The sequence below is a fragment of the Salmo trutta genome, chromosome 19 (assembly GCF_901001165.1).
Source record: "Salmo trutta chromosome 19, fSalTru1.1, whole genome shotgun sequence".
Lineage (NCBI taxonomy): Eukaryota > Metazoa > Chordata > Actinopteri > Salmoniformes > Salmonidae > Salmo > Salmo trutta.
In genome coordinates this window covers 30008603-30023802 of record NC_042975.1, presented here as the reverse complement: position 1 = coordinate 30023802, position 15200 = coordinate 30008603, and the positions used below count along the sequence as shown (strand labels likewise).

At 43.2% G+C, this 15200-nt stretch overlaps 1 protein-coding gene across 6 annotated transcripts in view; it reads left to right on the top strand.

The window, feature by feature from the left end:
* specc1 (sperm antigen with calponin homology and coiled-coil domains 1) overlaps positions 1-15200 on the top strand; it is a 176501-nt gene that overhangs the window by 74990 nt on the left and 86311 nt on the right. The window contains exon 1 of one of the 6 annotated variants that reach the window (XM_029700417.1): positions 5532-6011. The exons of the other annotated variants lie outside the window; for them this stretch is intronic. Within the exon in view, the coding sequence (XP_029556277.1) occupies positions 5972-6011 (40 nt within the window). The 5' untranslated portion in view covers positions 5532-5971. Of the gene's footprint in view, positions 1-5531; positions 6012-15200 lie in introns of those variants that run through there. 6 annotated transcript variants of the gene reach the window in all.

Sequence of the window (15200 nt, the reverse complement as noted above, 5' to 3'; positions counted from 1 at the left end):
ATTTATTGCCATTAAGTATAAGTACATAGGAATTTCTCTGCAGTGGGAGCTCCAGGGTAAAAAGGTTAAAAGAGGGAAAGATATTTATATTCACACTGTGCCATCAGACGACGGTTTAACACCACAGCCACGTCCAGATGACTTATTTAAGCACTTCATCAATATTTAAATGAAGAGAGTAGAGGATCCCCCATGGAGTGCCATGATGAGAGAAGACAGAGCAGTCGCTACTCTATAAATAACATTTTTATCATCAGCCCTGATGAGGTAAGATGATGTGCACTAGTAGCTACTTCATGGATGGGTACTCCCTTTACCTCACACCTGTTCTGATTTACACACTGTTGTTCTCATGTGGAATGGATGCAGAGCACTTACTGCAGGCAGTTTGAACTTTGAAGGTCTCGTGGTGTGTCACTGTTCAAAGGGCCAGTTTTACTCAGTCATTTTGCCTTTTCCAGTAGCAGTGTCTTGACTTAAAGATACAATAGATATTTGAAAATCCTCTGTGGCTCAATATCAATATCTGTGAAGCCAAAACAAATATATCTGCTGTTAGAACACAGTGTCCACAGCTGTAACTGGTGGCTTGACAGTGTCCTAATCTACTAGAGGGCAAAGAAGATCTCATTGTGATGACTGATTCAGCCCAGACGCTAATTCTGGAGCCCCTCTGGCCCTGTCTGATACTCACACTGTGTCACGGTCATTTGGAGGTCAGTATTTATCATCAGGACCAACTCAGGTTAGGAAGCCTTCACACCTACTGCCACGTTTACCGCACACTCTTCACTTCCATTTCATTAAGAACCCACTGAACTTACTTGCTGTAAACATGGACCACAAACTGATTAGCTAGCATAGTTAGTTAGCTGTAATAATGGCGGACCCACCCAACAATGTTTCTCTCTGTCTCTCACAAACTATAGTTTTGACAAGTTGGTTAGGACATCTACTTTGTGCATGACACAAGTAATTTTTCCAACAATTGTTACCAGACAGATTATTTAACTTATAATTGTCACGGCTGTCGTAGGAAGGAGCGGACCAAAGTGCAGCGTGTGTGTCGTTCCACATTTTATTTTCACTGTGAAACTATGAAATACATATAAATAAACTGAATAACAAAATAACAAACTGTGACGCAGAGGTGAAACATACACTAACTCAAAAACAATCTCCCACAAACCCAGGTGGAAAAAACACCTACATAAGTATGATCTCCAATTAGAGACATCGATGACCAGCTGCCTCTAATTGGAGATCATCCCAAACAAAACCCAACATAGAAATACAAAACTAGAACATGACAACATAGAAAAACGAAACTAGAAAACCCCCCTGTCACACCCTGACCTACTCTACCATAGAAAATAACAGCTTTCTATGGTCAGGACGTGACAATAATTCACTGTATCACAATTCCAGTGGGTCAGAAGTTTACATACACTAAGTTGACTGTGCCTTTAAACAGCTTGGAAAATTCCAGAAAATTATGTCATGGCATTAGAAGCTTCTGATAGGCTAATTGACATCATTTGAGTCAATTGGAGGTGTACCTGTGGATGTATTTCAAGGCCTACCTTCAAACTCAGTGCGTCTTTGCTTGACATCATGGGAAAATCAAAAGAAATCAGCCAAGACCTCAGAAAAAATTGTAGACCTCCACAAGTCTGGTTCATCCTTGGGAACAATTTCCAAACGCCTGAAGGTACCACGTTCATCTGTACAAACAACAGTACGCAAGTATAAACACCATGGGACCACGCAGCCGTCATACCGCTCAGGAAGAAGACGCGTTCTGTCTCCTAGAGATGAACGTACTTTGGTGCGAAAAGTGCAAATCAATCCCAGAACAACAGCAAAGGACCTTGTGAAGATGCTGGAGGAATCATCTACAAAAGTATCTATATCCACAGTAAAACGAGTCCTATATTGACATAACCTTAAAGGCCGCTCAGCAAGGAAGAAGCCACTGCTCCAAAACCGCCATAAAAAATCCAGACTATGGTTTGCCACTGCACATGGGGACAAAGATCCTACTTTTTGGAGAAATGTCCTCTGTTCTGATGAAACAAAAATAGAACTGTTTGGCCATAATTACCATTGTTATGTTTGGAGGAAAAAGGGGGAGGCTTGCAGGCCAAAGAACACCATCCCAACCGTGAAGCACGGGGGTGGCAGCATCATGTTGTGGGGGTGCTTTGCTGCAGGAGGGACTGGTGCACTTCACAAAATAGATGGCATCATGATTAAGGAAAATTATGTGGATATATTGAAGCAACATGTCAAGACATCAGTCAGGAAGTTAAAGCTTGGTTGCAAATGGGTCTTCCAAATGGACAATGACCCCAAGCATACTTCCAAAGTTGTGGCAAAATGGCTTAAGGACAACCTCCATGGTGAAGTTAGATGAGTATGGCAGACTGTCAGTGACTGATGGAGTACACGCACCCCCAGGTTGCTCACCGTTTGTGTTGCCTCTCCAGATGGATTAGGATATTTTTATATTCTCTTCTTCATTCATTAGCCCAAAAACCTCATAATTTCTACATTACCACGAGTCGTTGTGGCTGATTTGAGAAACCTGAGGACGGCGTCTGGTCTGTCCTCTTGCCTAGTGAGCGAGCAAACTGCCCAGAGTGTGTGATGAATGATGTGTGTGTGTCAGAGTTATCCCTCAGCCTCGGACTGGCTGTCACAGTGAAGGGTGGAGAGAAGGAGGAGGAGAGAAGAGGAGAAGGATCCAGAGTAGTGGCTGTCAAGCTGTGGATGTGCTCAGACACCAGACTGGGGCTGCGTCTGAAATGGCACTATATACTGTAGTGCACTACTTTTGATCAGGGCCCTGGTCAAAAGTAGTGCATTATATAGTAATTAGGGTGGCATTTTGGACACACTCTGGGCCCCTGGAGGCCTGTGGAGAGGCCACGAACATGTGGCCATGAAGGGACAGTGTGTGTCTGTGGGTCACAATGGAGCCCACCTGACTGGGGCATAGTCACTGTCTCTAGCTCCTCCTCATCACTGCCATATGAATTAATCCAAGACTCCTCAGTCCTCTTTAGCCTCCATAAGCATTCTACCATGATAGACACACACACACACACAAACACAGGTATACATGCTTACATGTATACCTGAGAGAGAGAAACACACACAAGCACTGGTGGTGCGCGGGTCAGCTGTTTGTTCACCTGCCTGCAATTGCTAATAACCCATCCACAACTGAGTGAAAGTGAAAATATGAGGCCCTAACCCGCAAATATAGAAAATGCACTGTTGGCTACAGTCAGAGACGGCGTAACAATATTTTGCCTAATTTAGATATGTTTCTGCTGATCATTTTAAAATAGCACCTTTACAGACGTCCTTAACTTGCGTATTCACGTTCTCTCAAGATGCTGAAAGAAAGAAATATACTTTCAGTGTATCATTTTACTGCAAGAAATGCTTAATTCTGCAGGAGTTAATATTAAGGCTATTAAGAAGTTATAGACCAACAGTCACTGTCCAGATTTCAGTTTCCATTTAACCCATCTGAACGGTAGTCTACACTTCCCTTGATGTGCCTCACAAGCATCACACATAACATAGGCACTGCTAACATCCTTTTTTAACACCACCAAATCTTTCCTAAACATTAAATTTCTGTCCCTCCCTTCTCATTATTTTCAACTTTCCATTCCACAGCTTTTCTCTTATTGAATAAAACTCTGACATTGTCCTTTTTGCCTCAGTATATTGACCTTAACTTTTTCTGCCCGTTCCCAAAAGCGTTTGGTGATTGGCGTGTAGGCTATTTGGCGCGCATACAGTTAGGCCCTAAAGCACTACGCACTAATGTCAAATAGCCTAAAAATAATAAAATAAAAACCTAAATGTAGCCTATAGATAGAAATTGATACATTTATGGATATTTTTATATATTTGTATTTTTTTTCTACTTGACCGCCACACACCCGCCATTCATCCACACAATATTTCATGGCCCTAAACCCGCACGCCATGCAGATATAATGTGGACTGCGGGTTATGAGTCAACCCGCCAATCACTAACACGCACACACACACATATACACACGCACGCATACACACACACTCAGAACATTGGTAATGATGTTTGCAATGAGGAATCAGGAATCCACACCACCCAGTATATCTGTGGTGGTGCTTCAAAGTATAGGATTAACATGCAAATATAGGGCTGGATTCCCAAGCACAGATTAAGCCTAGTCCTGGACTAAGAAGTGCTTTCAATGGAGAATCTCCATTGAGAATGATTTTGTACAATACTTAATTTGTGTCTAGGAAACCGGCCCATGGTCTATTTAGGAAAAATATATGTAGATATTCTGACATAAGGTTTGTGTTGACTAAAGTACATACAACATCCATCTATGTCATGAGAAGACTGTGCCCCAAGCAACCCCCAAATACTGAAATTCTTCTAGATGTTTCTTGGAGGCCATAGAAATGGGGCTCCTGTGGCGAGGAGGACATTCTTAACTGGATTAGAGCTATGTTTGTTTATCGAGGGTGGTTCTGCAGTGATGGGCTCAGACAGGAGAGAGGATCAGTGGAGAACACTGAAGGAGGAGGAGAAGCAGGAGGAGAATGATGAGGAGAAGGAAGAAGAGGAGGAGGAGGAGGCACCACCGCAGTATCTCTTTGACTTTCTAAACTATTACGTCCTTAATGAGATTTTTCAAAATGCTTAATGTTGCAACAGATAGAGGCTCTTATAACTTTAATAACACAATCAAATAGGAGAGAGAGAAAGACAAAGGCACACATACAATCACACACATAGTGACAGAGAGGGAGGCACTGAAAGATGGAGGGAGAGAGAGAGGTTGCCTTAAAGTCGCGTCGCTCAAAAAAGGACAAATCCAACCGGAGATGACACATTAATTCACTCCCGACTTTATTTCTCCTACTGTGGCATTTATCATCATGAATATTTCAGACACATACATTGTGAATGAGGGAGAGGGGGAAAAAACAAGCTATCCTCTCATCTCACCCACACTGCACCTCCCTCCTCTCACTCACAACTTCCCACCCCAAACAGCCCCCCAGTAATGCAAAGTCCTGCTATGAAAACACTGGCAGTGTGTGTGATTTTGTGTGTGCATATGCATGCGTGTATGTGAAAGGGGGAGAAAGATACTGCATGTATGCGTGTGTTAAGAGTTAGCTCCAGCTAATCGGTGATTCTTCTCTCTGCTGGACGGATGAGGTCAGGAGAGTTAACATGAAAGGGAAGAGAAGAGAGAGCTCTGCTGTCAGTCTCTGCCAACAAGACAAAACGTCCTTTTCCTCCTCCTTATTTTTCCTTCCTCTCTTCCTCCTCCATCAGTCTCTCTCTCTTTCATTATACTGTACCAGAAAGAGGGGATTACTTTGTTGAGGTACAGTACACTGTGTTAAAAAGCAGCAGTAATTTCTGCTCTACTGTGATAGAGAGAGTGTAGAACAACTCTGGGAGAGTCTGTGAGACAGGGTAGGAGGAGGAGCAGAGAAGGAGGGCCGGTGTGCGTGTGTGTGTGTGTGTGTGTGTGTGTGTGTGTGTGTGTGTGTGTGTGTGTGTGTGTGTGTGTGTGGCCTGGAGAAGCCACTCCTCCTCTGTGCTCATTCCAGCCGTCACTGGGCTAATGAAGCCCACACCGCTCTGCCAGTGTGTCATACTGTCACCAGCCTGGAGGACTGAGCACACACACAGGCAGCGGGACAGTCTGCCTCCACTCACTCAGCCTCAGGAAGAGCTGGAGAGAAGAGAGAGAAAGGAAGGAAGGAAGGAGGGGATATTGTTTTTGTCTCCTGTATTTATCTCTGCCAGTGGATCAACTGAGACTACATACTGTAAGATAGAGAGTTTCTCTGAGCAAAGCCGCCTCCCCCGCGGCCGTGGTTCTTGGATTAGTCCTTCCTGGTGTGGAGAGTGAGTAGAGCTGCGGACCGAACCAGCATGGGGAACCAGGCGGGTAGGCTGGAGGAACCTGAGTCAGGTCTGCTACCTTACCGTAATGTATCGTATGCCAGCTTAGCTCTGCTCACTCACCACTACTCTCTCCATCACTGAGGCTATCTATACTCATTTACTTCATCAGTATCTCTTTCACTCACTCGCTCTCTCTCTCTCTTTCCCCCCCTCTCTGTCCCTCTTTGCTCTATTGATGTGAGGCAAACAAAGCCATGCATTGCCAAATAGCTTAGTTATGAATGATGCCATGTCAGAAAATCCCATTTAAAGGTTAATTATCAGACATATAGAGCTGTACAGTGCCAGTGGCTCTGTTTGTACTGTAGGTTTACTTGGCCCTTCTCTTATTACTCAGATTCTAAGAAGAAGGATATTCATTGACTAGTAGTGTGTGTGTGTCTGTGTGTGTGTGTTTGCATGTGTGTTTTTGGCTTTATGTGTGCCAGCGTGTGTGTGTGTGGTTCACGATATCTGGACATGAAAAGTGCTGAGTGCGTTTTATCTTCCAGCAGCTTCCTCTCTGTCAGAGGCAGGCAGGGAATCAGCCAGTGGAGATGGTATCGCTGTCCCATGCAGCTTCTCTCTCTTTATCGCTCTCACCTCTCTCTTTTGCCTCTCGCTCGCTCTCTCTCTCTCTCTCTCTCTCTCTCTCTCTCTCTCTCTCTCTCTCTGCTGCCCTAAGGATAGACTGCTTAATACATTTACATTTCAAAGTCTGTTAACTTCATTTAGCAGCCTTTAACTTCACATTAGTCAGAGAAACCATTGGTATCTCTGTCTCTCTTCTTGCTTCTTTCTGTTCTCTCATCAACAAATGTTCCTTTCAGATTGTGTCCTACCTCTGTCCTATCCATGAACAGCATATCTGCATTATCAGCTCATGTCTGTGGGCTCATTGTCTCCTCTAGTGTAAAATAACTTGTTGCACAGCTGACAAAGAGGTGTGTGTGTGTGCATGTATGTGTTTAGGAGTGTGTGTGGGAGCGCCTCTGTTTGTAGCCGGATCTCTTTCCACCCAGTGCGTGCAGCCAGTGAAGTCCCTGTGTCACTCACAGTGTGGCCAAGCAGGCAATAGAGAAAAGCCAGGCAGGCAGCCAGTGAAGTCCCTGTGTCACTCACAGTGTGGCCAAGCAGGCAGCCAGTGAAGTCCCTGTGTCACTCACAGTGTGGCCAAGCAGGCAGCCAGTGAAGTCCCTGTGTCACTCACAGTGTGGCCAAGCAGGCAATAGAGAAAAGCCAGGCAGGCAGCCAGTGAAGCCACAGCCCACACCACACAGTGTAGTGTTATCAGTTAGTGAGTGTTGTCGTGTCATTTCGGAGCGGTAGTGTGTGTGGTGTGAGATAGCACGGCAGGCTCTGATTCGGAGGCTACAGTATAGCTTCTGCATGCCAGCAGGAGAGATTAGACTCTTGGTTCCTGTCACACACATTTCTCTACTATACTGCTCTCGAACAGGTCGCTCAAATGAGGGAGAGCATTGGCTATTTCACACACAGACTATATTGTTGTCCAGATATCATGTAGGTGTTTTTGTTGTTTTCATTTAGGATTTGGTTTCTGGCCAAGGCATAATGAAGACATCAATGAAGTCATTTGAATTTTGTCACTGAGGATTTCATAACTGTTGTTCTTATTACTGTAGATTTATATCGGCCAAATTTGGGGTAAAAACCAGTTCATACATGAGTCCTCTGTACTGAACACACAGTGAGGTGAGGTGTCCTCAAGCTTCTCAGGGTGACTTGTCCTCGAGAACAACTGGAAGGCGTCCCATCAGCCCTGTGGTGTGATCCATCTATGCTGTCACTTCCTGCTGTCTGTCTGACACTGTGTTTTCCTCCATCGGAATGTATGTATGTGCATGCGCGTGTGCGCACTCGTGTGTATGTCTGTGTCCAGTTCATATGAGGCTAAACATCATCCAATTACAGCTTCCTTGGGTAGCATCTGTCATCTGTCAAGTATTTGTATCACGTACAGTATGTTTCATATACAGTGTACAAAACATTAAGAAAGACCGCTCTTTCCATGACATGGACTGACCAGGCGAATCCAGGTGAAAGCTATGATCCCTTATTGATATCACTAAATCAACTGCAATCAGTCTAAATGAAGGGGAGGAGACCGGTTAAAGAAGGATTTTTAAGCCTTGAGACAATTGAGACATGGATTGTTTGTGTGCCATTCAGAGGGGGAATATTTAAGTGCCTTTAAAAGGGGTATGGTAGTAAGTGCCAGACGCACCGGTTTGTGTCAAGAACTGCAACACTGCTGGATTTTTCACGTTCAACAGTTTCCTGTGTGTATCTAGAATGGTCCACTATCCAAAGGACATCCAGCCAACTTGGCACAACTGTGGAACGCTTTCGACACCTTGTAGAGTTCATGTCCCAACGAGTTGAGGCTGTTCTGAGGGTAAAGTATTGTTAATATACACTGTCCAAGAATCACTAGTACTGCCAGAGAGCTTTTACTATCCTCAGTGGAGTCACACACACTAGGCTACATATCAAATGTGTTGTTATTATAAATTCACCATGATTATGTTTGATATGAAGCCATAGATAGAGGTTATTTTAAGATGATAGTGTTGGAGAGTTGAGTGAGGGCGTAACTATCCTCAATGGATTCACACTCGGGTAAGGCTGGGTGGTATTGCCAAAATATCAGATCACAGTATTGATGCATGGACCGGTTTGGTTTTTTCCTTGTTTGTTGTTTAGTTGGGTGAGTCAGCAATACGGATGGACAGACAAACAGTACAGTAAAAAAGTACAGTTACTTTTACCCATTTTTCTCCCCAATTTTGTGATATCCAATTGGTAGTTACAGTTTGTCCCATCACTGCAACTCCCCTACGGAGTCGGGAGAGGCGAAGGTTGAGAGCCATGTGTCCCCCGAAACACGACCCTGTTTAAGAATGTAAAAATGCGCCCCACTAATGCGCGATAGAAAAGAAAAAACGTAGTGCTGGTAATATGGGTCATATCTTTTGAACGGATTGAGCTAAAAACAAGACGTTTCATTAATAATTACAACAATTATTGTGTGTCATTTATTTTTTTCTGGGCGCACTGTTCCCGAATAACAATTCCAGGTCGCACAGCTAAATATTTAGGAGCATATGTGCAATTTAGAGCTCAGGCTACACTGCATGTCAAATGTGTTATTATCAATTGACCATCACTATTGATATGAAGCCAAGCCATAGATAGAGATTATTTTAGGATGATAGTGTTGGAGAGTTGAGTGAGGGCGTAACTATCACATGGAGTCACACACAGATTACATCAAATGTAAAGTGTCATCAACTGACCATGTCTATGTTTGATATGGGTCCACAGATACATGTTATTTTAGGATGTTGGAGAGTGCTGTGGGCCTGATGTTCAGTGAAGTAACTAGAGGAGTAATCTCTCGTGATGAACTTTGATGAAAAAATGTAATCTAGTTAGCTAGCTAGCTAGCGCAGGATTGGTTATGGGTTCTGAGATTAGGCTACTAAAGAAGAGAAACTGGCCTTAATGGATAAGGCGCTGGAAACAGTGTTTGATTGTTTCGTCTTTACCATCTCCTTCTAAAGGAGTTTAGAATCTAAACAGATGGTTTATCTGTGATATCATTAGGACTAATTCTGGGAAGTCTTTAATAATCAGAGTAATGATCACTCCTCTTTAGTTGGTTCATTACAGTGTAATGCATCAGCAATCACAGTAATTTCACAATATAAGGTTTTCAATACCAGGCTAGGAAGAGTAATTTACACTCCTTTACACATACAGTACCAGTCAAAAGTTTGGACACGCATACTCATTCAAGGGTTTTTATTTTTATTTTACTATTTTCTACATTGTAGAATAATAGTGAAGACATTACAACTATAAAATAACACACATGGAATCATGTAGTAACCAAAAAAGTGTTAAACAAATTAGACTCTTCAAAGTAGCCACCCTTTCCCTTGATGACAGCTTTGCACACTCTTGGCATTCTCTCAACCAGCTTCATGAGATAGTCACCTAGAACGCATTTCAGTTAACAGGTGTGCCTTGTTAAAAGTTTATTTGTGGAATTTCTTTCTTTCTTAATGCATTTGAGCAAGTCAGTTGTGTTATGACAAGGTAAGGGTGGTATACAGAAGATAGCCCTATTTGGTAAAATACCAAGTCCATATTATGGCAATAACAGCTCAAATAAGCAAATAGAAACGATAGTCCATCAATATTTTAAGACATGAATGTCAGTCAATCTGGAAAATTTCAAGAACTTTGAAAGTCTCTTCAAGCGCAGTTGTAAAAACCATCAAGCGCTATGATGAAACTGGCTCTCATGAGGACTGTCACAGGAAAGGAAGACCCAGAGTTTATTGGAGTTACCAGCCTTTGCAGCCCAAATAAATGCTTCACAGAGCTCAAGTAACAGACACATCTCAACATCAACTGTTCAGAGGAGACTGCGTTAATGATTTTATTTATTTATTTATTTCACCTTTATTTAACCAGGTAGGCCAGTTGAGAACAAGTTCTCATTTACAACTACGACCTGGTCAAGTTAAAGCAAAGCAGTGCGACAAAATCAACAACACAGAGTTACACATAAACAAACGTACAGTCAATAACACAAAAGAAAAGAAAATATAGAAAAATCTATGTACAGTGTGTGCAAATGTGGAAGAGTAGGGAGGTAGGCAATAAATAGGCCATAGAGGCAAAAATAATTACAATTTAGCATTAATACTGGAGTGATAGATGTGCAGATGATGATGTGCAAGTTCAGATACTGGGGTGCAAAAGAGTAAGAGGGTAAGTAATGATATGGGGATGATATGGGCCTGTGTACAGGTACAGTGATCGGTAAACTGCTCTGACAGCTGATGCTTAAAGTTAGAGAGGGAGATATAAGACTCCAGCTTCGGAGATTTTTGCAATTCGTTCCAGTCATTGTCCGCAGAGAACTGAAAGGAAAGGCAGCCCAAGGAAGTGTTGGGTTTGGGGATGATCAGTGCCATATACCTGCTGGAGCGTGTGCTACGGGTGGGTGTTGCTATGGTGACCAGTGAGCTGAGATAAGGTGGGGCTTTACCTAGCAAAGACTTATAGATGACCTGGAGCCAGTGGGTTTGGCAACGGATATGTAGTGAGGGCCAGCCAACGAGAGCATACAGGTCGCAGTGGTGGGTAGTATATGGGGCTTTGGTGATAAAACCAGGCCTTCATGGTCGAATTGCTGCAAATAAACCACTACTAAAGGACAGCAATAAGAAGAAAATACTTGCTTGGGCCAAGAAACATGAGCAATGGACTTTAGACCGGTGGAAATCTGTCCTTTGGTCTAATGAGTCCAAATTTGAGACTTTTGGTTCCAACCACCGTGACTTTGTGAGATGCAGAGTAGGTGAACAGATGATATCCGCATTTCCCACAGTGAAGCATGGAGGAGGAGGTGTGATGGTGTGGGGGTGCTTTGCTGGTGACACTGTCTGTGATTTATTTAGAATTCAAGGTACACTTAACCAGCATGGCTACAACAGCATTCTGCAGTGATACACCATCCCATCTGGTTTGCGCTTTTGCTTTTCAACAGGACAATGACCCAACACACCTCCAGGTTGTGTAAGGGCTAATTGACCAAGAAGGAGAGTGATGGAGTGCTGCATCAGATGACCTGGCCTCCACAATCCCCCGACCTCAACACAATTGAGATGGTTTGGGATGAGTCGGACCGCAGAGTGAAGGAAAAGCAACAAGTGCTCACCATATGTGGGAACTCCTTCAAGACTGTTGGAAAAGCATTCCAGGTGAAGCTGGTTGAGAGAATACCAAGAGTGTGCAAAGGCAAAGGGTGGCTACTTTGAAGATTCTAAATTATAAAATGTATTTTGGTTTGTTTAACACTTTTTGGGTTACTACATGATTCCATATGTGTTATTTCATAGTTTTGATGTCTTCACTATTATTCTACAATGTAGAAAATAGTAAAAATAAAGAAAAACCCTTGAATGAGTAGGTGTGTCCAAACTTTTGACTGGTACTGTATGTATACACACACGCACACATGCTCTGTTCGATCCCATAAAGACCCTTATTATAATTTGAAGCGGTCTACTGTAAAGTTTATCAATCATGCTTTTATTATTCTCAGACCTTCATTGCCCTATCCAATTGAAAAAGCATTCATATAGTTAATGAGAATTGATCACTAAATGGGCTAATTTGTCAGGATGTACAGAACTCTGCAGAGGAGAGGATAAAGCAATCGATGAGAGAGGGATTTCATCAAGGACCGAGAGGAGGATTTTAATCTATTTCTCACCAGCTTGATTAGCCTATCTTGTCTGTTTGCTGCACAAAGACTTTCCTCATTAGAAGATAATGTTTTCTTATCTAATCTAACCACCACTACATATTGGCTCTCCACTCTCCCCTTCTGACTGTGGTCCAGCGCTCCACACACTGGGAGAATGGCCCAGTGCCCACGCTCAGCAGATACTCTGATGATGACCTATTCAGTGAAATATTATGGCTGAACACAGAACAGTGGGCCTATTTTCAGATCCGACTCCATGTAAACCAGAGCTGTCTGGAGGCAGAATAAAAGCCCCGTCCATGGTGAACTGTGGCGACTGGCAAGATGTTTGTCTAGTGAGTTGAGAGGGGGAGTCAGAGAGAGAGAGAGAGAGAGGGTTAGAGCGTTTCTCATGCTCAAAAAAGGATAGTGAGCTTCCACGGTCCTGTGGGTTTCTTGCCCATGCAGCATGGCCAGGATGTTTGGAGGTAGTGGTAATGCAGGAAAAGCTGCCAGAATGTTGGGAAAGCAGAGGAGCGTTTGATAGTTCTGGAGTGTTTTTGTCTGATATCAATGCAGCAATAACAATGGTGGTCACTGGAACAACATGACTGTTTGTTGTCTTTGCTCACACTTGGGCATCAGAAGTTTCAGTGAAGGAGAGCGATAGGCTAGACCGTCTACTACACACAGTGCTGGAGAGACTTTCTCAGGACACACAACAACAACCCACAGGAAAAGATTCCTCATCCGAAACAACACTACGTAACCAAACTAATCAGACTGTGCTAACACAGGCTTTGTCTCTCAGGGAATTGCAGTGTGTTTGCTGAGAAAGTGCATGTACAGTTCTTATTGTTCTGATAAACGTCTGTTCCTGACCTGACACTTTCACAATAGTAGACTTATCACATTCAGTATACACTAAGTATAAAACTAGAGCAGAGTGGGTTGGGTGGGCTCCTGGGGCTGCTGACAGAGGATGGATAGCTCCTTATGTTTATGAGGGCGAGGCTTGGATAGATTTGGTATTTTAAGGAAGAGTGTACGGGGTGTATAGGATGGAAGGGAGAAGGAAGAATCGATGTTGTACTTTGAAGTTTTTGGGCTGTGTATTTTTTCCAGATGGGCTTGTTTTGATATAGGCTTTATTGTATTCAAATAGTTTATACAAAAGAGCGAAATATTGAAAATAATTTACCCTTTTACCTGAGTGTACAAAACATTAGGAACACCTTCCTAATATTGAGTTGCACCCCCTTTTGCCCTCAGAACAGCCTCAATTCGCCAGGGGATGGACTCTACAAGGTGTTGAAAGCATTCCACAGGGATGCTGGCCCATGTTGACTCCAATACTAACAAGTGACATCAATAAGGGATCATAGCTTTCACATGGAATCACCTGGCCAGCCTATGTCATGTTTTGTACACTTTGTGTATAATACGGTATGTGTTATACATGCCGAAACAGACAGAGTCTCTGCTGAGAGAGAGAGGTAGTGAGTGATGTAGTGTTCAGGTTATGTGATGCAATCACCTGCAGATGGGCGGCAACGTGCTGCTGGGTTCTTGGGTGAAGCTGTGTGTGTGTGTGTGTGTGTGTGTGTGTGTGTGTGTGTGTGTGTGTGTGTGTGTGTGTGTGTGTGTGTGTGTGTGTGTGTGTGTGTGTGTGTGTGTGTGTGTGTGTGTGTGCGCATCCCCGTCAGCAGAATTCACACACCACACCTCCCTGACAGCTGGGCTGCTTTAATACATGCAGGGCAATCAGGGCATTGTCCCTCACATTCTTCCTTTCACTGGGAGGGATACCTCTCATTGTGACATTTACTGTACTGTTTGTCTGTCCATCCGTATTGCTGACTCACCCATAGAAAATGCTTAGACTATTATAGGCCTGCCCTTTTTTACACTATCGTGTCAAACCCAACCGTAATGTGCTGGCTTGTAGAAACTACAGCCACTATGTTAGATGTAGCATAATTCCCAGCATGTCATGTTGACATTGACAACTGAAAGCCTTTCTCTTAATTAATAAACAATACATTCATTGGTTTTGACATCAATATCTAATTTGTTTGCAGAAATGTTTGTGATTTTGTTGAGATCCATTGCACCTGGTGGATACTCCTCAAGAGCTGGGCAGAGTCAGACCATGACACGATGAGCATTAGCAAAACACCAAAGAATGTGGAAAGAAAGACAAGAGGAATCTGCAGCCACAGCACTATTTTGTTACATAAATATTCTCATTGGCGACAGACCAACATCAGGATACAGGAAACAGGCCAAAAAGAGGAGTCTCAGTGAGTTGCTGTACCCAGAGGTAGTAGGTAAACCTGCGTTCAAATACTATTCAAAGTAATTGTAAATACCTTATCTGTGTTTGATTGACCTTACCTGGCTTAATGGAGCAATAAAATAATGCCAAAACTGCAAACCCTACCCTTCTGGCACTCCAGGACAAAACATTATTTTTGAAAGATTTCAAATAGTATTTGAACCCAGGTCTGGAAGTATCACCAGTGAGGCTTTCCAGTTTCCACCACTGCAGTTACCAAGGAGCAGCCAGTACAGGACTGTAAACACAGAGCTATTCTATGTGTTCTGTGTTTGCAAAGCAAGGTGTGTTTAAATGTCCTGTTTGTGTGTGATGAATCATGGGCTCTGTAAGAGATGCGTAACTGGCTGCAGGGAAGTCAGGCGCAGGAGAGCAGAACTGGGTAATAACCGGAGCAGTTTAATATGCAAAACCAACGGCACCCAGAACAACAAAATATGGGTAAAAATAACCCGTTGCAAACCAGTCAGAAGTGCACATACACTTTACAACAAACAATTCCACACACAGACATGGGGGGAACAGAGGGTTATATACACGACAAGTAATGAGGGAATGTAAACCAGGTGTGTGGGAAAACAAGACAAAAC